Source organism: Eucyclogobius newberryi, unplaced genomic scaffold (genome assembly GCF_026437365.1).
Source record: "Eucyclogobius newberryi isolate DKJ021-1_F unplaced genomic scaffold, fEucNew1.0.hap1 SCAF_2, whole genome shotgun sequence".
Classification (NCBI taxonomy): domain Eukaryota; kingdom Metazoa; phylum Chordata; class Actinopteri; order Gobiiformes; family Gobiidae; genus Eucyclogobius; species Eucyclogobius newberryi.
In genome coordinates, this window is record NW_027315834.1 from 33,277,827 (window position 1) to 33,301,033 (window position 23,207).

Sequence of the window (23,207 nt, forward strand, 5' to 3'; positions counted from 1 at the left end):
CATGATAACATGATGCCTGTAAATGGCCCAGTGCGTTTGGATGGCAACAAGGCTGTTTGATCTTCACTCCTTCCCAATTGTCCTTCAAATACATTGAGGAATGGAGGAGGAAATAAGTATAAATGGCTTTGGGCCACGTCCAGCCCGAAGAGGCTCCGACTGGGGACACATCGCTCTTCTGGACAAGAACAAGGAGTTCTTCCAAATCTGTGATATGGAGAGCAAAGGCTTCATCACTCGAACAGACATGCGGGTTTGAAAATACTATTTATCTAACGGCATTATTATTTTTCACCACTTCCATTCTGTGTGAGAGAGAACAAAGCATAGACATCATAGGCCTCTTGTGATCATCCATGCTTTTGTTGTTGTTTGCTCCCAGAAACAGGCGCGTCGATCGATTGCCATACTGCCTGATACACACAATAACGTCGTCACTACACTAACCTCCTCATAATTGTCCTTGTTTTCACTGTTCAGTTGTGTTCCCTGACAGCGGCTGCACAGTGAGCTGCCTCTGACGGCGCGGGAGCTGGAGGATGTGTTTGACTCTCTGGATGTAGACCACGCCGGGTTCCTCACGCTGGAGGCTTTCTCTTCAGGATTCTGTTAGTTCCTTCCTCTTTTCTACTCAATTACACAACGTCGATACAATGTTCACGGCAGATAATATATTTTCTGCATCTGAAAGCTTTTGTCTTAATCCAAACGGTCATGTTCTATTCAATATAGTAGCTCATTTTATGTTTAGAATTCATTCATCAACTTTAATCTCATAAGAGAATCTGTCACTTCTCAGCACTTTTCCTGCACGGTCGGCGGATACCTACGACCGACGACCAAAATGCGCTTCGTTCTTCAATCCTGAGAGCCACAGAAGCCCATTATCAGAGCCAGTGGGAGGCCAAGTTGGCTGGAGTAGAGGACGAGGAGGAGCGACACTTCTGCATGCTGATGGAGAGTCTGGGGGGCAGTAATTTATTTGAGGAGTAAGTGTGTCTATCTTTGTGGACATGCCCAGGATGTTGATGGACAATTAAAGGAGTAACCGTGTCACTCCCCCCCCCTGCAGCCCAGATGAGGTGCGCAGTCTCTGGGCCCAGCTAAGGCGAGACGAACCTCATCTCTTATCAAACTTTGAGGAGTTTTTGGCTCGTGTCACTCACCAGATCAAAGAGGCCCACCAGGAGAAGAAGGAAATGGAAAGTGCACTTCAAAGGTAAGAAAAGTAAAACATTTTTGCTGGATCCACGTGCCACTCGTAGAATATATTGTCCTTTGCAACAGAGGATTAAAATACGGGATTAAGTGGTTACTACGAGGTTCATTTCTAAACGGTTTAAATTACGGATTTACAGCATGTCGGCATTCTTCGTGTCAGCCAGTTAAAGCACTAGTGTTATATCTTTGCAAAGGCTATGCTTCAGCCTACAAATTGTTGAATGGATTTACCTGTAATTCTCCGCAAGCACAACCCCCTTAGCTGTGTCAAATGACCATTAATCTCGAGGAACATTATGAGGTTTGACAGCTGCTTGAATGGGGGATATATTAATGCTAGTCTGATTGAAGATGTAAAGTTCTTGCAGGATTATACCATGGTCTGTATACGTTTTGTTTTTGCATGAATATAGAGCTGTTTGATGTACGTGTGTTTGTGTTATGGCTTTGTGAGTACTAACGCGGTCTGTAGTACTTTGCGATGTCTTCAAAGAACGTTACATTTATCCAATCTTGTACTTATTCAATATATTTAGGAAGTCTGCAACACATGACAGTGAGATTCGACATTTATATGAGGAAATGGAGGCACAGATCAAAACTGAAAAGGACAAGTTGTTATTGAAGGTAGGAGCAACTTGCTTTTGCATAGCACCAAGTACCACTTCTGTTGTTTTATCGTACTCTGCCGTAATCCCCTTTTCATGAACAGTGTTAGTCTTAAAACTTTGTAAATTCCTATGCAGGACTCAGAACGCCTACAACTGCGCAGCCAGGACCTTAAGTATCAGCTCTCCTCGAAAGAAAAAGAACTAGACCAGCTTTTCCGGAAACAGAGAGGGGTGAGTCAAAAAACTGAAGTAACATAGATGATGATAACGAGTAACAAAGGCCTATTTTTCATGCAGTTAGAATCCCAGTGTCGTGAGCTGAGCAGTGAGAAACAGGAAAGTCACACGGAAAATATCAAGCTGAAAATGACAAATGAGGAGCTTTCCAGGGCGCTGGACACCACGAGCCAAGAGCTGGTGCTGGCACAGGAACAACTGGCCATTCTGCAGGAACAAGCTGCTCGTCTGCAGCAGGAGAAAGAAATGTGTGTGGTTTGTGGTGGGACTCAGAACCAATGCATTACAGGGCATTTAGTTCTTACTTTTATTGATGTGTTTTCTGTCTTTAGGGAGATGTACAGAGTCACCGAAGGTCTACAAAGAGAAAAGCAAAGTCTCATGAAGCAGCTAGATCTTCTCAGGTAAATTAGAGCGTGTTTTATGTGTAACTATAAAAACCTAATGTGACAAACAACAATACATTTTGTTCTTGTGTTTGCAGAGAAATGAACAAACATTTAAAGGATGAGCGGGATATAAGCCGTGGTGTTGTAGGTTTACTCTAGCGGTGATAGCAGTATAACTATGATTTATTATTATGATAAATATTCTTTTTTTTTTTTTTTTTTTTTTTTTTTTTTAAAGCCCCGATCATCACTTAGAAAGAAGCCGAAGCAGAGAACTGGACTTTCTGAATTGTTTGATGATGTCACCCAGACAAGACGGTAATTATTTTACCCACTCTTTTTTTTATTAATCTAAATCATGCGGCGAGAAGGAAAAACAGAGGATATATGATGTTCATTTAACAACAACAACAATAACAACAACAACAACAACAACAACAACAACAACAACAATCAAGTTAAATAAACACTTTTCTTGTAGTCTAAATTTAGACATTGGCTCAATATATGAGTTTATTAACCCCATTCATAATATAATAGAGAATATCCTCTGTTTCTCCTGTTTCCAAAGAATACCACTGATGGTGAATGGCTCCTACGAGTCTCTTGAGGCCTTGCCTATAGAGCACCTACAAATCGTGTTTGTCGCTTCCTCCTCCTGTAGTGATGATGATGCATCCACTGTTATATCTCCGACTGTGTCAGGCCCACAGCGGTCAGCTCCAAAGAAGAGCCCTGCCGTACCCAGCAGTCCCAACAGAGCAGCACCAACTGCAACGCACGACTCAAAAACAAAGGTCAGAAAGCCTGCCAGCAAAATCCCCACCTCCAAGAGACTGACCCCTAAAGACAGAGAAAGAGCAAAGAAAACAGAAAAGGGAAGAAGCGTTCATTTGGACGAGCTGGGTCCGGACTCTCCCCCAGACGGTTGGCCCCTCCGCCGGGTCATTTCAATAGAGGAGGACCACCTGCCGCACCTGCTTCATGGAGGGCCACAACCTCTGCTGCATCAGCTGAGTGAGGAAGAGGAGGAGGAGGAGGATGACGAAGAGGAGGCAGAGGAAGCACAGAGCTGTATGGCAGATCTGTCATCCACACCACCAGCACGAAGCAGCTCAGAACCAATCGACATCACACAGACGAGAAAGTCCCTCTTCACCTGGTCGAGGAAGATGTCTCCTCGAGGGCAGCCAGTGGGGAAGGAGACACAGCAAGTGCGCTCACAATGCATTTATATAAACTCGGATTATGATTGAATGATTGCTTACAATTCTTTTCCACAGAAAACCAGTGACACAACATTACTGCCCCCTGACCGCCTGTTTAAGGTGGTACTTGTTGGCAACTCCAGTGTTGGTAAAACATCACTACTACGCTCCTTCTGTGAGGGACGATTTCATCCTACTACCACTGCGACTATAGGTGAGATTGTGGTATTTCTTATGGTATTGTGTTTGTGAAACGCACAGTAAATAAGGTTCGAAGTGTAACTATGTTGTTGATGCTTTTACATTTGTGTTTGACTTTAACGTCACATGAAAGAGCTTGCAGAGTCACACCAACTTTAAAATCCCTGGCACACATTGTCTCTAAGATTATGTCAATTTGCCTTTCATCTTTTTCAAAACTCCTCCAATCCCTATTATCTCGGCTTTGCTCTACTTTGTTCTAACAAGATAAACTTTGCAGCACGAGCCCCACACCCCCTAGTGGCCGAACTATCTAACTGCGTTATATCGAGATAATAAATTGCATTGTATCATGAGATTATGATTCACTATATGATCCTTATCTTGTCTCATACAGGCATTGACTACAGTGTGAAGACATTAACCCTTGATAATATGCAAATTGCCGTGCAGCTCTGGGACACAGCGGGACAAGAAAGGTTCTATTTGATCTATTATTCTATGTGTTTCTAATTAAGGCCACGTTTAAACAAATTGCACAGAAGTCGAAATTTTAAAGTGTCAAGAACGTCGCCAAAATTGTGCTTCACGCAGTCATTGACGGGGATTACATGTGAACAGGTACCGCAGCATTACAAAGCAGTTTTTCCGAAAGGCAGATGGAGTGGTGGTGATGTATGACGTCACAGTGCAAGAGAGCTTTAAAGCAGTGCGACCTTGGCTCCTCAATGTGCAGGTCAGACATTGGACAACGTCGACCATAATCTCTTTAAAATTCCTCATTGCTAATTTGATGTGTTGTTCCTGTGCAGTATATTATTTTGTTTTTGTCATATTTTAGGAAGCAGCAGGAGAAGGCGTTCCTATTCTCCTGTTGGGCAACAAAATGGACATCGAGGGTGAAAGAGCTGTGTCCTTCAAAGAGGCTGAACTCCTGGCTTTTGTAAACAGATAAATAAAATAAAAAATTAGTGTTGGTGAGATTGTTTGACTGACGCGCTTCTCTCTAGGAAAACAAAGTGATGTTTATGGAGGTCAGCGCCTACACGGGAAAGAACGTGGAAGAATCTTTGACACATCTAGCCAGGTAACTCGAATGCATTGTGTGGACTGAAATAAGAATAACGACATGGTTTGAGTGCACTCACAAACTTTTATACACAAAAGCATCACCGTTTCCTCTATATTTCCCCTGTGACATACCAGAGTGCTAATGGAGCAGGAGGACCGAGTGAGAGACACCACAATAATCCTCACGGCTCAGCCCATTAAGAAAAAGCCCTGCTGCAAGTAAATCACACTTCTGTGATTCATAGACATCAAACACGAGTGAGGCGTCTGTAATCCCTGTTGTGGGTGTTGAGATGATGATGTTCTTGTGTAGAGATTTATCTTGATGGATCAGTTAAGACAGTCCTACACAACACCTTGTAGATACATATTTTAGTGACGTCGGTGCTCTGAATTAAATTAATTGAATAGTGCACATTTTAACACAAGAATAGCAATGACCTTATTTAATGTTTTAATGCCAGCTTTAATCTATTTTGTGCGATCTTTATGTTTATTGTAAATCAGAAATAAAAATGCATCAATCATTGAGTTGTAAAATTGAACATGTCTCTGTAATTGTTTTTCAAATAGTATATATAACCTGTGTATCATCTGAAGTACTGGCTTACTTTGCTGTGGCACTACTAGCTCAACTTTCAGTAAAACACTCACGTCTATATCCCAACAAATACAATCAAAACATGAACACCATGCAAATCAATTACACTTATCCGTCTACATTATTGCACTGAATGTACGTATAAACTAAAATGCATAAAAAGAGACGTCAAAATGTTACATTCACGTGGGCTTCAATTCACTTCAGATGGGACTATTGCTCAGAATTCCTCACCAATAGGTTTGATTTTGCAGGGTACTCATGCTGGAAACATTCTGTCCAATTCAATGCTATTTCAATGCTGTAGCCTTAGTAACTAACGCATTTTGTAGTCGTGTGATATGGCTGCTTCACAAAGTTGTCCTTTAAAATCCAGCTCCAGGGTAAACTCCAAGTCTCTCTGTAAGTAAAGCAGTTCAAATATTAGGGCATAGATTTTACAATATACAAATATATTTATTCATTTTCAGCGCCTTACCACATTTTTCTCATTAGGTCGAACTGTGATGCTGCCAAATATTTCCTCTCCCTTTTTGACTGTCAGATAGTCCTCCAAGTAAAATACTGTCTGCTTCCAGTGAGTACTAGGGGCATCTGGAGCTAAAATGAAAGCATTAATTCACAATCACCACTTACTGCCAAGAGTGAACCTGGCCTTGGGGTTTCACCATGTATCATTGATAACTGTGTATTTTATTATTATTATTATTTTTTTACAGTTGGTTGTCCCAGCAAGGACATAATTAATGTTACATTTACTTGGAATACCTAACAAAATGATCTATTCTCTGACACATGCATGTTTTTAAATGTTGGGAGGAAGCCATGAGTACCTATGGTAACATGTACATTTCTCTGTTGGAGTATTATGTATGTATGTAGTAGTAGCAAATAAAATCATAAGTTGTTATACCAGTAGAAAAGCCTGTTTTCTTGTGACACTTGGTGAACTCAATGTTGAAATAAGTGACTAGTGCGTGAACATAGTCGTTGCGCTGAATCTGTAGACAGAAAGCTGATGTGAAAGACAAGTCTTCCAGCTTCACAGTGTAAATGTCCACCTCCTGAAATGACACAGTCATGTTTATTTTAGTTTTCAATAGTAAAATAGAAGCAATTGGAAACATCATTATTATTATATATTCTGCATGTAGGAAAAGCGCAGGTGGGCTCATGATGGTGGTGCAAAGCCTGCTCACAGTACACATGTTGTGTGGGTGTCCTCCATGGAGGAGCGAGAGAGGCTCTACATATATGCATGAGACATGTGTGGAAGACCAATGAACACATCTCTATTTATGAAAATGTTAAGTTCATGTGTTGTTGTAACCGTCATTGGAAAATGGTTCCAAATATATAAAAGAAGATCAGGGGTCTTTTCTGCGTTTGACATGGATAAATATTCAATAAAAAAAAGGACAAGATATAGTTTACACTTCAACCTGTCCAGAGGCTGGTCTAGGCTGGTGCCATCAGCATGACAGATTGAGATTCAACACCTGTGTCCTTCCCAATGCAATGACACCAGACTGAATATAATATACGCCAATATTACACAATACTATGATGAAAAAAACTCCACAAAAATCCATATTGCAGAAATGTATCTATGGACTCTTTTACAACTGCACTGCAATATAAGAAAGTCAAACAATAAGGAACTGTATATATTGTTATATGGTATATGTACATAAATGGTCAAAAATACCTTCCAAATAATGTTGACAATATTGCAAGAAGCTAGCACGCATGTCCTTCTGGATTTGTGAATCTAATTTAAAATCTCCAAGTGCATTAATGTCAAAGTGAAATGTGACTCTGTTGGTAAGTAGCTACAAGCGATAGAGTGGACTGATCTCTAGTCAAGGAAAAAGCATAAAAGGCGTTTTGATATTATGTAGCCGAAATCACTGATATGATCAACACAGTAACCTCTTAGAGCACAAATGAAGCCTGCGTAAATTCAGTCTGGGAGACCTAACTCCATCTACGTCCACTAATACGCCAGGGCCGCCTGCCCCCCAGCTCAATCAACACTCCCAAGCCGGGCCTCTGTCCGTCCGTGAGAGTCGGGTCCCTCCTTCGCGCGGAACTCCTCCAGTTTTCTATTTTTCCCAAGGAGGTTTTTCGTTGTTTTTCCTGGCTAAGAAGGAGGGTCTAAGGACAGGGGACTCGCAGCTGCTCAACGCACCCAAGTCACTCCTCCCCGTGGCACGGCGCACCTCCTCTGCACCTCCTCTGCTCCCAATCAGCGCACAGCCGGTCCAATTTAAACCTCCACGCAGTTGGCTTGGCCGCTCAGACCGTACTGCGACCCACCACCTCCCCTCCTCCTCCTCTGCATCCCTCTCATCCTAATCATCTTCTCTACCTTCTCACCATATCTACCACCACCAGTCTCCAGGCCCCAGGGGGAGACATCTAATACAATTATATTATGGAGCGCCCATGATTGCGATGTCTTCCGCCGGGGTCTGAACGGTCCTTTCTGTGTTTCCAGGGGTGAAATACTAGTTTTGAGTTCAAGGCTGTTTCTGTAGTACTGCTGTATTTCACTACTCCATAGACCGTTCACTCTAATTCAAGTAACACCGTCTGCTATCATTCTCCATGTGTGCAAAATGTGAAGGTAGAGATGACGTGACTGAGGAGTTTAACAGCACACTGAAACTATGATATGATGCTGACAGCGGACAGAGTAAAATAAAATGTCTTATAGATAGAATGAGGTAAAGGGGCCAACAAAAAAGCTATCGCCCTTCTGAAAGCTCTTATATACTGAAATGAAAGGCGAGCTATTGTTGTGTGGAAACTGAGCAGCAGACTATTACAAGTCCCAAAACGGATCTATTATCCAGCAGGAAATAGACTAGGCCAACGGGGAATATTCAGAGAGGAAAAACGTGCTTTAAAGAATTGAAGACTGATGAACAATGAACAATAGAATTTGGAAACAACCCAAAAAAAACCTTTTTCAACATCTCATCTTACCTTGAGTAGACAGGAGTTAGTTACAATCTGTTTGGGATCAACCATATCCACCAGTGGCTCCTTGATAGCCACATTGCGAATACAGCTCATGTCAAATCCATATACATTTTCCCACCCTGTATGAACATAATATTGTGTTAGGCAGTATTAAAAATGTTCAAGCTAAGAAAAGAGTATAACAACCAAGTTCTCAACAACAAAAAACAACAACATATCTGTCTGAAAATAGGCCCTTGTCACCTCCACCTCCTCCTCTCATGTGTTTGGTGTCTTGTTTAATTTTGGTTTGGTTTCATGTTTAATTTGGGATGAAAACACAGAGGTGCTGTTCCTCCTACCTTCCTTCTGTCCCTTCGCTACACTTTGCACTCTCAGGATGCCAAAAAACAAGACTACCGGCACACCAGATAGAAAAACAGATTTCTAGGGGTGCCTCTGAAACTGAACAGAACAGAGAAGAAACACCTCAGTGTTACATCAGTAACACAGAGTTACTGACCCAAATTCTTGCATCTTACAAGTGGAAATGGCACGTCTAATATTGGCTCCTTGATCTGGATCATAAGGTAACGTTTGCCACTCCAGCTGTGATAGCTATTTGAACACACCAAATCACTAGAGTATAGAATAAATAGAGAACAAAGTATGCTGACTAATTTATCAACACTAACACATTTTGTTGGAAAAGAGGAATTCGTACAAAAAGCCACCTTGGTTTCCTTTCATTTAGATTTTCTAAAGCTTTGAAAGTAAAAAAGTGACTTTACTTACAGTGAATCTTGTAGTCCTTGTACTGCCTGTCCTCAATGGCAACCACATATAGTGCTGCTCTGTCAGGGAACATTAGACCACCAGGTTTCTAAATGAGAGGAATAAACGCATTGGGTCAGCGCTAGCAAATTGTTTATTATGTATCCCAATGACACACAATATGTTACGATAAATTGATAACTATATTTTAAAGGCTTCGATTAATGATATTGCTTTACACAAATGACATATAGCAGGCAGTGGTAAAATCGCTCTCCAGGAGCTTGTACTTACCAGCCATTTGTCCCTGGCAAAGATGACAGTGTTGAGCATAGACTCGTAGAAGAGACAGTAGCCCATCCATTCTGAGATAATAATGTCTACTTTATCCACAGGCAGCTCCACCTCCTCCACCTTCCCCTTAAAGATCGTGATGACTGCAACACACCACAGCCACAACTTATTATTAACTTATCATCATGAGCAAAATGCAGTATGGTGTCCAACAAACATACATTTGCCCATCAGCGTCTATTCTTTCACCTATGGGACACTTTAGAAAAGTGCGTATTATTTGACATCAAAGGTGAGCTGCCTGTTAGGACACTGATCTGTGACTAATGTGGTTGAGTGTGACAATAATGATTAGCATGTGCAGATTATGTTTCTCTCACTGATTCAGAAGCCATTGTGCGACACACATTTACCTTAACTTACCATTGTGCAAGTGATTAGACTTTATAATCTTCTCTGAGTATTCTGAAATACTTGAACATTCAATCTGCAGGGAAGACAGAGGTGTGTTATTTTAAGCACAAATATCTTTATACTATTAAAGACATGTTTGTATATAATTCTGTTCTTGGTCCTTCATTTGGAGAGCACTGCTGCCTGATCCATACTAAGTGTGATGCAGCAGACAGTGAATCACAGACACTGCTCATGCCGAGCTCATGAGTAAGACATGTCGCCCTTTTCCAAGGGGACTCGGATGTCTCCTCTATATGTGGTTAACATTAACCTTCCTCACACTGAATGAGAGAATGTGTAAGGATTTATGTGCCAATATATCTTACCCCATAGACGTGTTTAGCACCAGCATTAGCAGCAAACATAGACAGGATCCCAGTGCCACTGCCCACATCCAGGACAATCTTGTCCTTAAAAACGTGCTTGTTGTGGTACATGGCATTTCTGTAGGTAAGAGTCCGCACTTCATCCTTCAGCATTTCCTATGTACAGGGAATATACGTTAATGCATATTGTGTGATGCACAATATATATACCAGTATATATATTTTTCTAAAAGCCTTTGGGAGCCATCTTTGAGAAGTTTCACTGATTACTTTTCCTTGTTTTCCTCTATCCTTTTAATGAGGACTGACCTCAAGAAGACTTAAGCTGACCCAAATACTAATTATGGACACTAGTTTAAAAAGCTCTGGCACCAACTGTTTAGTGGATCAAGGTTATTGTAGGCCTATATGCCATTAAGCAATTAAAGCCAAAGCCACCCATTCCTAATTGTTTCTTAAATGTATCTATTTATATTGGAGTTTACTATAGACAATAAGTACTCAGAATGTGTGAAGTATAATTGTAATTATTTAGCTATTTATTGAATTGAAAACAAGACAACATTGTCATTCTGTGTTATGCTGGAAATCCCACCTCATGGATGCCAAAGTGGGCATAGGAGTCAAAGTAGTAATCCCGTGATGTCATATCCTCTGGACTGACGAATTTGGCGACTTTGCCTCTGCCGGCACAAGTGGTCAGAGCTGCCAGATGAGGAGTATAGGGCCCACATGGCAAGTGGTGGGCATTAGGCACTGGTTTGGGAAGAGAGGAGGGCTGGGCAGACTGGGAGAAATGCGAGACGGGCTGTTGACGGTAAAAAACAAAACAAACAAAAAACACATATATAAAAAAGAGCTAATTATTGTAACGATATAGAATACCAATCAACCTTGCACAAAAACTGACAGCTAGAACTTAATGTTGCCTTCATCGTAGGTGGAGCCATGAGGATTATTAAAATATTAAAGACACGTCGTATCGATACCGCTTTAACTGCAAGGTCTCGATACGGGACTTGAGGTGACCCACGTTACGTTTCAGCACCAAGGACAGCGAAAGGCACGCGCCGCACTCACCTCAGCTCTGGTTTAATGAGCTTTAAACGTGCAAGTGTGGCTTTCTTTAGCCTGCATAGAATCACTGCATTATTCTCTCAGCACAAACGACATGAAATCCAGCAAAATCCACACTTCTAAAGGATGTTTCAATTCAGATTATAGTTTCATCCTTGGTAATCTTTGTTAAACTGTAATTTCCTGGACCATTTTACGGTCAGAACACACACGGTTCCTACCTCGGAGCTGTCCGCCTCCGCCATCTTCCGCCGTAGCAGCAAACAACGTGACGAATGCCTGAGTCCCATGAGAGCCGGCGAGATTTCGAAATAAACTCTTTCAAGTGTTTGTTTCGCTCCCAAATAAATACGAAAACTCACAGAAATCACACCGCAGCACTGTGTCCATGTGCAACTATGTCAGCCTTGATAAAATATAACTTGTTGTAGAAAAAAATGCGACAAAAAGTTGTCAGAGTACATTTTGCAGACTGACAGACGCTCCAATCGTTCATAATTGTATAAGTGATGCCATTTGGTGGATCTTCAGAGCAGCCTTTGGGCGTCAATGCGGAGAGGTTTTCAGGAGGGAACCTACATCCATTAACAACTGAGCGTACACTGTGGATGTAGGTGTCCGCTCAGAGACCACAATGTGCGCCTACCTGCTGCTCATCTCACACAGAACGTTATTCCGTCCAATGCGCGCCCACGTACGACTGAGGCATCCAGCTGTGCGCTACAGAACAAACCAGACTCTACATAGACTACTACGTGAACTAACAAATCAAATCCCCTCTCATATTCGTGCAGAAGACGTTTTAATGCAAGGGGACATGGACAAAGAAATCAATCGTAACCCTTATGCAGCCCTTAAAAAGCTTAAACTTAGTGAACAGATTTCAAGTCATACCCATACAATCGAATACATATTTTCTGCATATATGTTAACCCTTTAAATGCCATTCCAATGCTACAAACTGCAAAAGAAAAACACAGATAATGAAAAATCCCCAGCATGCTATAAAAAATATACTCAATATAGACATATATATAATTAATAAAATACATTACAATGGTCTTTGACACCAGGTTTTGACAAAATTAATTCTTAGTGCAAAAATAAAAATGTTATAATTTATTGATGCAATGTTTCTACTTAAACTCATTAAAATTATTAGTCTGATTTTGAGTAAGTAGTGCGTCAGGTGATAAAATTTAAGGTTTTACTTTAGCACCCCACTTTTACCCCATCCACCATAACTGAACACCCCCAGACACCCACAGTCTCTTAAGCAAGATCATTTTCACTGCTACGCTGACTAAACTTATGGCTAAACCATCACCTAAGCCATAGGAATTCTCATCCATGAACACATTACGGTAGATCTGTTTTGTGATCTATTATTCACAATGATAACAAAATGTACATTTCAGGCCAAATGAGATTCAAATGTTACACTTGATTACACTGATTTTGTGAGGTTGACTTATTATCATAAACATTTTCAATAATAAAATTGTTTGTCTCCCTTCTCACCTCAACACTACTTCCCTCCCCCATAACTCTTCACCCCCAGATACCACACAGCCCTCTCCTCTGAGCCCACATCCTTTTAGTGGAATCAGTCCTGACATTTCCCCACATCAGCTGATAACAGAAGAGCTACTGACGATACTGTATAGTAAGGTCCTTTCCCCCTGTATCTACTGCGTTGTAACAACAAAATTTCCCCATGTGTGGACAATAAAGGATTATCTTATCTTATCTTATCTTAAAAGCGCCATGTTTTATATTGAAATGATAACTACGTGCAATTATTAGAAACTCCTCAATTCCAATTGAAATGCAAATATAATGAAAGTCAATGGGACAAATAACAAAAACAGGAATAACATGTGTAACTAGATAATGTGCAATGGCTGAAGCCATTGCGAGTGTCTGCATTCTAGCGTAAAAGTACAACATGTGTCTAAGAGTACTACGTGTGTAAGTAGTACTGGTAGTACTACTTAAGATAAAAAGTCAAATTTAATTGACAACAAATTACATTAAGGCCGCGCTAGCGCCGATGATGGCTCTCGCCTTCCCGCGCGGCCCCCTTCCCGCACGTTCATGTTTTCTGCTGCGTTTGCGGCATACCAATGACGCTCAGTAATTCACAGTTGATGATTGCGTAGTTTGCGATTCAAATAGTTGTTTGTCCTGACAAATTGCAAGATCGTGTTGAACGCAGACCTGAGCAGGGAGAAAGGGAGAGAGCGCCTCGGTGACCCGGCTGCACCCCCTCCTCCCTGTACCTCCGTCACCTTGCAACAGAGACGCTAATGCTAACGCTAATTAGCATTAGCGTTAGCATTAGCAATTTACTTTTGCAAATACTGGAAAAAGTATCGTATAGAGGTATAACTTGTTGAAATTTAAGGAGTTAAGGAGTTGAAACGCGTAAAAAATCCTGATATGGAAAAATAAATGGGAATACAAGAACATATAGTGTCTGCTTTATGACGCAGACACTCAATAATTATGGGTGCACTACAAAATACAACATACAGCTAAATGGATTTTATACCTCCCATAAAAGCACTGATCTTAGCCAAAATGACACAAAATATTAAATTTGAATTGAATGTTAAAGTACACAAACAGTACAGGGTTAATCTTATTTTAAATTAAATGAGAATTGCTGTTTAGCTTTTGTTTATTACAAGACGTTATTTAAATACAAGCATATAGTTCAATCAACTTTGGACTACACTTCTCTGTACCTTGAGTGCCTGAATCTTTGATAAATAAACAAATAGACTAAATGTCAGTTGGTTTCAGTGGCTCTTATAATAGATGAGAATTGCTTAAGCACATGGCCCACGCAGCGCCCCTCTGTACATGCATCCACTCACACACCTCACACATAGGCTACACAAAGGCAGTGTGGGTGTAATAGCAGCAAATAGATCATCATTATTATACAATGATTACAATTGTCTGAACCTAGAAACATGCTTATTTTAATGTTTTATTCATTTACAATGTGTTACTTACAAGGCAGTCATTAGTTTCAGCTGCTTGTTTATATCTGTGTTTGAGGACTTTTGCTCACTCAGATGATATAAAATGTTATTTGAATTGTCAATTGCTATGGCAACGCTGGTTTTCATCACTCTGAAACCCATGGATAAACATGTGAAATGTCTTGTTCTTTTTATCTCCATGGAAACTCCATGGCTAAGCTTAGTAACAATAGTTTCTTTACAATATGCTCTTCAGTCTCACGTGGGGATCACATGTTATTAGACATGTTTCAGCATCGTTTGTATTCTTTTTTCAGCTGGATCTATGGCAGTTATACATTTTATGATTGAAAGAAAGCAACATGGTCAAGTGGAAACTGAGGTGATTTTGAAAGTGTCTTGTAAAGCTATTCTCAAGATTAGAAAAGTCACTTAATGTTCTATGTTATAGCAAGGTTTATATCCAGGGACTTCAAACGGTCTGATTTTGTGCAGATCAACTTGCTGAAAACATCCTGTACTCGAGTCACTTTGCCCTTTTCTCACTTGGGTCTCGGGTCGTACCTTGAATGAAATCAGCTAAATCTGGCTTGTACTTTACACACTTTTTTCTCTTCACCCACACAGTCTTGTATTATTCACACGGTGAGGCACGGCTGTGATCAAACAGATGCAAGTGTCTTACAAAACGTCTGTCTCTTTGTGGACATGTTTTGCCCTCGATGGTGGACTTTCCTCTGTGTGGAGCCATTAAAGTGAGAATGCTTCGCCTTGGTTGCAACTTCACACAGAAAAGCTTTTTTTGCACACAGGACACCTGTTGCTGTCCAAAATGTCAAGCCAAGCAAAAGTACAAGAACACCTTATAGTCACTTACCATTCCAGGGTTCTTTCTGGTGCCCAAGAACAGATTTTTATAGTTTTGTTTTAGCAGTTCTCAGTTTTTCTTTTCTTTTTACAGTTTTAATTAGACACAATGTCAGTGTCTACATCAAGAAGTAAAGGTGAATTTGGTCATTATATCTAGCAGGACTCTTTCACATCACCTTTGACATTTAAACCCTAACACTTGTCTGAGCACCAAACAAATAATGGGACACACATTGGTGGGAAGGGGAGCAAATACTAACTAAATTACCAACTACAGTTTAGTCAACATTTAGTTTTGTTTTGGACCAATCTGACCATCTCACTATTGTTTTAGTTTTGAATTTAGTCCTGAACTATTTTATAAATTTGAGAACCCCGGTTAAGAGGGAACAATAAAGGTGAAAATGGCAACAAATAGAAGAGTAAAAGAGACATGCTTGTCATTAGATTCTGCAGTGCCAGTGTCTCAGGACACAGTTTGCAGCCTCTGCCACAGAAAACTACCTTAGCTCAGTGTTTATTCTGTATCATTCGCTTGTGTCTCCAGGTGGACTTTCAAGACCTGAATCATCACATTCACTCAGCACCAATGTGGTCTGTGGTCAGACCATAGGTCAGAGTCAGACCATAGGTCAGAGTCAGACCCAGGGTCAGAGTCTGATCTTGGGTCAGAGTCATCCATGGGTCAGAGTCAGACCCTGGGTCAGAGTCAGGGGTCGGACTCTGCGTGACAACACGCGCACAAGACGACACGCCCATCTGCTGCGCAGCTCGGCACTTCCGTGACTCTTGTTGCTGTTCTAGTCACTTCCTCTGTCCACACCCCATCACCCCATGGTCCCAAACCCCCATGGTCCACACCCCATGGTCCACACCCCCATGGTCCACACCCCATGGTCCACACCCCCATGGTCCACACCCCATGGTCCACACCCCCATGGTCCACACCCCATGGTCCACACCCCCATGGTCCACACCCCCATGGTCCACACCCCATGGTCCACACCCCCATGGTCCACACCCCCATGGTCCACACCATCAAAAATATCAATATTACGCAATTTATAAACATCTAAACTGTGTTCGGTGCTAATTGAGTATTGTAGCTGAAGTGATGACTTATCAGGATTGTGTGCAGTATGTGATTGTGTTTACAAAGTTATTTTATTTTATATAAAGCAAGGTACAACATTATAATACAGGTACATTCCACTGGAATGCCAGTTTATTTGATAAGGATAAAAATAAATAAATACATATTGATAAATGATTCCTTATGATAGTGTATTATTAATGCGGCCGCATGACCTCAGCACTGACGCAAAAGTTTACCAATAATGCCTAAATTATCGGGTCTGGCGAGAAATATAATATCATATAATATAATATAAATTAATATATTGTTACCACAATAATGACATAAGAAGACCCTATGATAAAGAACTGTCTGGGAGTAATTCAAGTGTGAAACATGATATTTCCGAGCTTTCCTGAAGGCGTCATGCGCACCGACCTGCAGCTGGACCGCGGCTAATCGGCGGTAGCTTCACTGGACTCACAGACTTTGGTATGTTGACTGTTTGGACGGGAATAACCAATGTGCCATTTGGTCTTTTTGCCTTTATTGATTGAGAAGTGATAGATGGCGAAGGAGGTACAGTCGTGTAAACTTTAGCAGCAGCAGCCGCGTTACTTACAGGACTGTGTTTTCATCCAGTTCAGTGTCACCTGTTCAGAACGACGCGAGTTTTGCCATCGCACATTTCCGTGTCATCGAATCGACTTATCAGACAAGAAACCTCAACTTTAGCTTTTATGTAGCCTCTAGTTCTTACAACACTGTTACTACAGCCTTTTACACTGTAACTACCAGAGAATAAATTACAGATTTGTCCTCATTTGAATAGTGTCGGGCCTATGCTTTGTCTGTGTGACAACTTATGTATCTCTCTAACATGTATTTCAATTCACGCAACGTGCGAAATGTCATGCGATCCTCCCGTGCAAAGTCTAAGTCAGATAATTATAACGCGCATCATTTATAACCTCTTGGCACTGTTGCATTTTCAGAGCTGTATTGAGTAAACTCAACATGTCTGCGGTTTACAAAGATGACCAAGAGGACTGGCTCACGGTGTGTCTCAAGTACTTGCTTTTTGTCTTCAACTTTCTCTTCTGGGTAAGTCATGGATAATTAACCAACACTCATGCCTAAGGGTTGGATTTTAAACGGTGTTATTATTGAGGAACAGTCTGTGAAATCATCAAAATGCAAAAAAACAAATGATGGAAGTGGAAAAAGCCTGAGCTGTCGAGTTTGCACAATGTCAGTCATGGATTATTTAAAGATTGTTAGTGTGGAAAACTGTGCATCGGTTCAAACGTTCTGCCATCTCTCTTCCCGATGCAGCAGTTTTTAATTCATACAAAATGTGCAAATAACAGCGGCAGTCATGCATTTCACTGACTCCTAAAAGCATTCATCTGTTCTTGGCATTCTTGTTCATGGTTTTAAGCACAAAGCAAGAGCGTTAAGGCATTTCCTATGTGCCCATCTGGGAAAGTGATAAAGGAAAAGATCTGGACAACACCCTGGGATGTTTTCCAGTTTTGTTTGAACAGAGCTGCCCTGACTTGACCTCTGCTTTTACTGCTTTCTCCCCTGCCCTTCCTGCCCGCTCCATATTGGTTTAATTGCACCGTTATACCCCCGCTGTATTGAAAAATGTCAACGTGTCTTTCAGCTGGGGGGAGCTGCAGTCCTGGGTGTGGGAGTTTGGACTCTGGTGGAGAAGAGTGACTACTTGAGTCTGCTGGCGTCCAGTACTTTTGCAGTGTCAGCGTATATTCTGATCCTGGCAGGCGGCCTGGTGGTGCTCACTGGGTTCTTGGGCTGTTGTGCTGTGATACGGGAACAGAAGAGCTGCCTCTCTACAGTAAGAAAAATAAGATTTGCACATTTGTTTTGGTGAACGTATTTGATGTTTTTACAGGTGAGGTGAGTGCACATAGTTACGGTACATATTGATCTGAGACGGGCTGCTTTTTAGAATCAGCTTTTATTTTTTGAAGATTAAAGCACACTAGCAAAACATACTTATTCCATTTTCATAAGGCTAGGGTGCACTTTATGTACACTATTGTTTTATTGTATTATGTTGAAGTAGAGACTGATGTTTTCCAAAGGTTTTACTCTTCACACAACATCTCGTCAATACTTCTCTGCCGTATGTTTCTTTGCTGGATCTTGACAAATGGCCCTGACAGGCCCCTGAGTGTCCTCATTATTTTGCTGAGACAGAGGCCTGTGGGAGCAAGGCAGCCTGCGCCGCTGCAGGTCTATTTCTAGCTCGATCTGCCCCCCATTGATGGATAGTCATAGTAAGCATAGGTGCTGCAGGAGTGAGGAGGTGGCTCAACACGGTTTGTTTGAATAGCAAACACTACTCTGTTGTATTTAGAGTTCTGTGAATAGATAAATAATGAGATGTCAACTATTTGTTTAACATGCAGACTTTATCTTGAGAATAGTTACACAATGCAAATATGTCTGCTGTGACAATCATGTAAACAAAAAGAAATGAATGAAACACAATGAACAAAAATATCCTAAAATAGTGTTGTAATTAAGTGTCTATTTTCTAACAGTATTTCCTCCTGCTGCTGCTGATTTTCCTGATTGAACTTGTGGCTGGAGTATTGGCTTACGTCTACTACCAAAGGGTAAATGTACTTGCAATAGTCTTTGTTATGTTTATGTCAAAATATAGTTTTTAACAATGTAAATATTTAATTTGATTTCAGCTAAGTGAGGAGTTAAAGCAGCATCTTAGCCAAACTATGAATGAAAACTATGCCCAACCAGAAAAGGATGCCATCACATTAGCTGTGGACCGACTGCAGCAGGATGTAAGAGCCACTTACGGCACACCGTTAAATGTGCACACTTGGCTGTAATTAACTACTGACTAAGTGGTGTAACAAAAACCTAATGAAACTTACAAATGTTGTTATTGCAGTTCAAATGTTGTGGAAGTAACAACTCTCGTGACTGGATGCTAAGTTCCTACATAGTGTCAAAAGAATCAGAGGGCAGAGTGGTGCCTGACAGCTGCTGTAAGACCATCACTCCTTTCTGCGGGAAGAGAGACCACCCCTCCAATATCTACAAAGTGGAGGTACATTATAGACGTCTTTATACTTACGATATAGAGGGGCAAACAGTAATGATTGCTCAACTTTGACCCCACTGCAGGGTGGTTGTATCACAAAGCTGGAGACATTTCTCGCAGATCATTTGTTGGTCATCGGAGCAGTGGGGATCGGAGTGGCTTGTTTGCAGGTACGTAACTAGGTAGTTAACGTACTTGTTTAGAGGTATACTATAATAGTATTTCAATTGTTGTCGAAGATATGCGCAAGTGTCATGTCATATTCATCTGCATATAACTGATGTAAATACGAGTGTTTACTACATTACATTATTATTATTATTATTATCTACATTATTATTAGTATTATTTGTCTTATGCCAGCTATATTTATTATTATGTTATCTTTATTTTTATTTTTTTTTATTTTTTTTCTTCCCTCCATTCCCTATTAAGATATGAGAGGACCTATTTACAGGAGTTTTGTTAATAAGAGTTTTTGTTTTTGTTCATAAGAGTTCTTCTATTAAGAGTGTTTTTTAAACTTCCTATAAGTTATCTTTCCTTTCCCCCTGTATCTACTGCGTTGTAACACCAAAATTTCCCCATGTGTGTACAATAAAGGATGATCTTATCTTATCTTAAGTGAATATTGAGCATATGGTCAATAACAAAAACATATTTTCAAAGGCTGCAAAAAGAGCTGATTAGTGATATTACTTTACTAATGTTATACTTCATTCACGTTTTGTGTGACACTTGAACCTGAACCAAGACCCTTACTAGCACATTTTAGCACACATAATATCGTCCTAAAAACAGATATTCATTGTTGCCACTATTGCTCACAACTAGCTCTAGTAAAGAACTCTAATGAATAAATTGTATTTGGCAGTGTTCATAGTCCAAGCTGTATCAAAAACACTTTGTTTCAAGTGACTAATTGCATCGACCCATGCGTGGAGCTCGCATCAATAACAACGTGAACGCCCTTAGTGCCTGAAATATTAACAATAGACTTGTCCTGTCACTGTTCAGCACCAATACTGTCTCGTGTTTCAAACTAACTCCATGGTGCATTGCCTTTTGTGTCCTCTCCCGGACGTGTGTGCCGCCGCTGTAGTTGGCAGGGGCTCTGTTGACAGCCTGTTTTATCTATCTGCTCTATAAAGAAGAGGAGGAGGACTTCAATACATTGTGATTAGCTCTAAAGCTGCTGTGCGGTTTAATCTGTTCAACTAACGGGATCAGAGGGTACACGGAGTTGAAATTATTTGCATGTACGTGTGTTGATTGCTGTTATGCACCTGATGGCTTTGGCTCTGCGCTCCGATCGTCCTGTGTATGTTTTCAAACGTGTCTTAAGCTTGGAATGGCGTCTCTCAGTCACCTCGTGCATAATCCTGTCTGGTTTCTACATTTTATTCTCAGACTTTACAACCAAACGTCTATACTACCAACGAAATAACAGCATGACAACTGGCAAGAGTGTACTGACCAAATAGCACGCGTTTTAGACTGTATTTACAGGAACAATTTGAGCGAGATTGATTACCGTATTTTCCGGACTATAAGTTGCACCTTTTTTCATAGTTTTGGTGCTACTTATACCTATATTAATACTCATAAACTTTACTCTGGAGCGACTTATATGTGATATTATTTGTTATTTTCACACTTGCAACTGCATTTCATACTCCAGTGCAACTTATATATATTTTTATTTTGGATTTTTTGGCTGGTGCGACTTATAGTCCGGAAAATACAGTAATTGTCTTTGTTGGTATGAGCGAAATAGACGGTTTTATGCTGCACACTATATTACTATTAAAGATGTCACGATCATTAGGTTAATCAATAATCGTGATTATTCAGGTCACAGTATAATATAACTACTAATCTTGACCATTTTAGAAGCAAAATTAAGTATTTTTACTTCATTCTATTGTCCAAAAATAGACCTAAATGTAAATAACTTTTTTATCTGGCTGTTTTTTGTCAAATTGAACTTCATGTTATCTTTCAGAAAGTTACATTTAATAAAGACGGTCATAAACTTTGACAAAACGTATTCGATCACTGTAGACTGTAAGATTATGTCACTGATGTTTGGTCTCATAATCGTGAATAATCGATAAATCTTTATGTTTTCCCTCACAATAATTGTAACACTGCAATTTGATATCGTAACATCCCTATTGACTATACTTACTTACTATAAACCTGTAAAAATGTTCACAACAATTGGCCCATCATAAACTGCTTCCAGTCAGGAGTACGTGTCATCTTGGGCGGTGTGGGAGGAAGCACAGGTCTGAAGGCTCTGGAAAAACAGTGAGAAGTCAATACAGGACGCGGGCTCACTCAATCCCTGTTTTCAGAGGGCTTTTATGGACTAACGATTGAATCTTGGCCCGTTTATCCATCAGCAGTGGCAGGGTCAATGACGTGGTTCAATATCTGCAGCTTATTCTTATGCTGACCTTTCAGTGGAATGGCCCTATACTTTTAGATGTTTTATGGCCCTTATTTACTTGTTCATTATGGAATTTATGTTTACATGTTGTATTGTTCAATGTATTCAACTTTCAGCTTTTGACTCCACCCCTTGCACTTTAGGCTGAGCTGTTCAAACACCTTTTAACCTCAGAACATTGCTTGGCTTTGCTTTGTGCAGTCAGGCTGTGACTCAATAGCTCTCTTTGACTTACTACTTCCTGTTTTCAGATTTGTGGGATGGTGCTGACCTGCTGCCTGTACAAAAGGATCAAGATGGACCCTTACTGACTTAAAAGACAACACACAAACAGAGCATCAACCCAAAATGACTGAACGTTAGAGATGGAAATATTTACCATGGACATTTTGCACATGTATTGCTGCCTTTGTTACGCACGGTTTAGAGCAGAAAGATGAATGGCCTTAAAATGTTATTTTCTATTAATAGTTCTTAGGAGAATGTCTGAATTTAGTAAACTATATCTATTTACATTACCGTATGTGCCTGTATTTGCAGTATTACTGTTCATGTTTAAATTATCCCACTTATAGATACAAATGAGTGCCTGAGTAAAGGGTGTATTTCATTGTGCTGATTCAATACTGTTGTTATTATTTTCACGCTTTAGCGAATTCATCTTGACCACGGCCAGATATAGTTATTGTCATTTTTAACCTTTATCTCTAGAAAACTGAGAATACTCATATCTACTGATTTCATTGACTTAGTTAATGGGTTTGACGATTTTTTTAAATAAAGGCGCATTCACCAGCTAACCACTAGAGGAAGACAGAGAATCACTTTTCTTCAAAATAGGAATCTTCCCTTAAAAAGCATCACAGTTTCATAGCTATTCAGTAAAGCTTTTTTCTATACTAATGGGTAAGAGTTTACTTTATTATTGCAGGTAGAAGACTCTAAAAATAACCTGGATTGGCATCATTTTGGTGCTTATGGTATCACAAGTGGAGGATGTCTGATTATGAAATTGAATGTTACTAATATTTCACAAATCATCAAGTCATTTTTAAAGTTCTTCAGAAAAAGTAGATTACATATTTTACACTTGCCAAAGGGATGACTTGCATACATTAAGCGTTTTTTGGCTGTAAAATTTGTAAAAAAAAAAAAAAAAAATATATATATATATATATATATATATATATATATATATATATATATATATATATATATATATATATATATATATATATATATATATATATAGCAGGGTCTGAAGAGTAGAATGAAACAAATAAA

General features: G+C 40.1%; 3 protein-coding genes across 6 annotated transcripts; 2 read left to right on the plus strand and 1 right to left on the minus strand.

The window, feature by feature from the left end:
• The first annotated feature begins 5 nt into the window (after positions 1–5).
• On the plus strand, positions 6–5,483 carry cracr2ab (calcium release activated channel regulator 2Ab). Of its 2 annotated transcripts, none has more exons than XM_072455070.1 (17): positions 6–253; positions 497–608; positions 800–989; positions 1,073–1,219; positions 1,758–1,848; positions 1,968–2,063; positions 2,130–2,317; positions 2,402–2,473; positions 2,554–2,602; positions 2,697–2,776; positions 3,030–3,672; positions 3,742–3,880; positions 4,265–4,346; positions 4,489–4,603; positions 4,709–4,810; positions 4,878–4,954; positions 5,074–5,483. In XM_072455070.1, the coding sequence occupies exons 1-17, from the start codon at positions 101–103 to the stop codon at positions 5,159–5,161; spliced, it is 2,424 nt and encodes an 807-aa protein (XP_072311171.1). In that variant the 5' UTR covers positions 6–100; the 3' UTR covers positions 5,162–5,483. The 2 variants fall into 2 exon arrangements, with proteins under 2 accessions (XP_072311171.1, XP_072311172.1); XM_072455071.1 differs by having other exon boundaries at positions 7–253; positions 3,123–3,672.
• On the minus strand, positions 5,413–12,012 carry prmt8b (protein arginine methyltransferase 8b). Of its 2 annotated transcripts, none has more exons than XM_072455073.1 (10): positions 11,646–12,012; positions 10,952–11,164; positions 10,357–10,512; positions 9,998–10,061; positions 9,575–9,717; positions 9,302–9,389; positions 8,531–8,646; positions 6,453–6,540; positions 6,018–6,139; positions 5,413–5,939 (listed from the first exon to the last, which is right to left on the minus strand). In XM_072455073.1, the coding sequence occupies exons 1-10, from the start codon at positions 11,721–11,723 to the stop codon at positions 5,856–5,858; spliced, it is 1,152 nt and encodes a 383-aa protein (XP_072311174.1). In that variant the 5' UTR covers positions 11,724–12,012; the 3' UTR covers positions 5,413–5,855. The 2 variants fall into 2 exon arrangements, with proteins under 2 accessions (XP_072311174.1, XP_072311173.1); XM_072455072.1 differs by having other exon boundaries at positions 6,453–6,603; positions 11,646–12,010.
• Positions 12,013–16,857: 4,845 nt separating this feature from the next.
• tspan11 (tetraspanin 11) lies at positions 16,858–22,538 on the plus strand. Of its 2 annotated transcripts, XR_011928151.1 has the most exons (9): positions 16,858–16,874; positions 17,379–17,475; positions 18,041–18,232; positions 18,945–19,019; positions 19,101–19,205; positions 19,316–19,474; positions 19,552–19,638; positions 20,571–20,701; positions 22,175–22,538. XR_011928151.1 is itself a non-coding variant. In XM_072455074.1 (8 exons), exons 2-8 carry the CDS (start codon positions 17,389–17,391, stop codon positions 22,232–22,234), a joined length of 765 nt encoding a protein of 254 aa, XP_072311175.1. In that variant the 5' UTR covers positions 16,858–16,874; positions 17,379–17,388; the 3' UTR covers positions 22,235–22,538. The 2 variants fall into 2 exon arrangements, 1 of the variants encoding a protein (XP_072311175.1); XM_072455074.1 differs by lacking the exon at positions 20,571–20,701.
• Positions 22,539–23,207: the final 669 nt, after the last annotated feature.

Excerpts from the sequence above, each read along its gene's own strand:
- tspan11 (XM_072455074.1), top strand. The coding sequence starts at position 17,389 with ATGTCTGCGGTTTACAAAGATGACCAAGAGGACTGGCTCACGGTGTGT. Across the intron at positions 18,233-18,944 it reads AGAAGAGCTGCCTCTCTACA|TATTTCCTCCTGCTGCTGCT; the intron begins GTAAGAAAAATA and ends ATTTTCTAACAG. Across the intron at positions 19,020-19,100 it reads CTTACGTCTACTACCAAAGG|CTAAGTGAGGAGTTAAAGCA; the intron begins GTAAATGTACTT and ends ATTTGATTTCAG.
- cracr2ab (XM_072455070.1), top strand. The coding sequence starts at position 101 with ATGGAGGAGGAAATAAGTATAAATGGCTTTGGGCCACGTCCAGCCCGA. Across the intron at positions 3,881-4,264 it reads TACTACCACTGCGACTATAG|GCATTGACTACAGTGTGAAG; the intron begins GTGAGATTGTGG and ends TGTCTCATACAG. Across the intron at positions 4,955-5,073 it reads TCTTTGACACATCTAGCCAG|AGTGCTAATGGAGCAGGAGG; the intron begins GTAACTCGAATG and ends GTGACATACCAG.
- prmt8b (XM_072455072.1), bottom strand. The coding sequence starts at position 11,723 with ATGGGACTCAGGCATTCGTCACGTTGTTTGCTGCTACGGCGGAAGATG. Across the intron at positions 9,718-9,997 it reads GTCTAATCACTTGCACAATG|TCATCACGATCTTTAAGGGG; the intron begins GTAAGTTAAGGT and ends GGTGTGTTGCAG. Across the intron at positions 8,647-9,301 it reads CAAGGACTACAAGATTCACT|GGTGGGAAAATGTATATGGA; the intron begins GTAAGTAAAGTC and ends ATGTTCATACAG.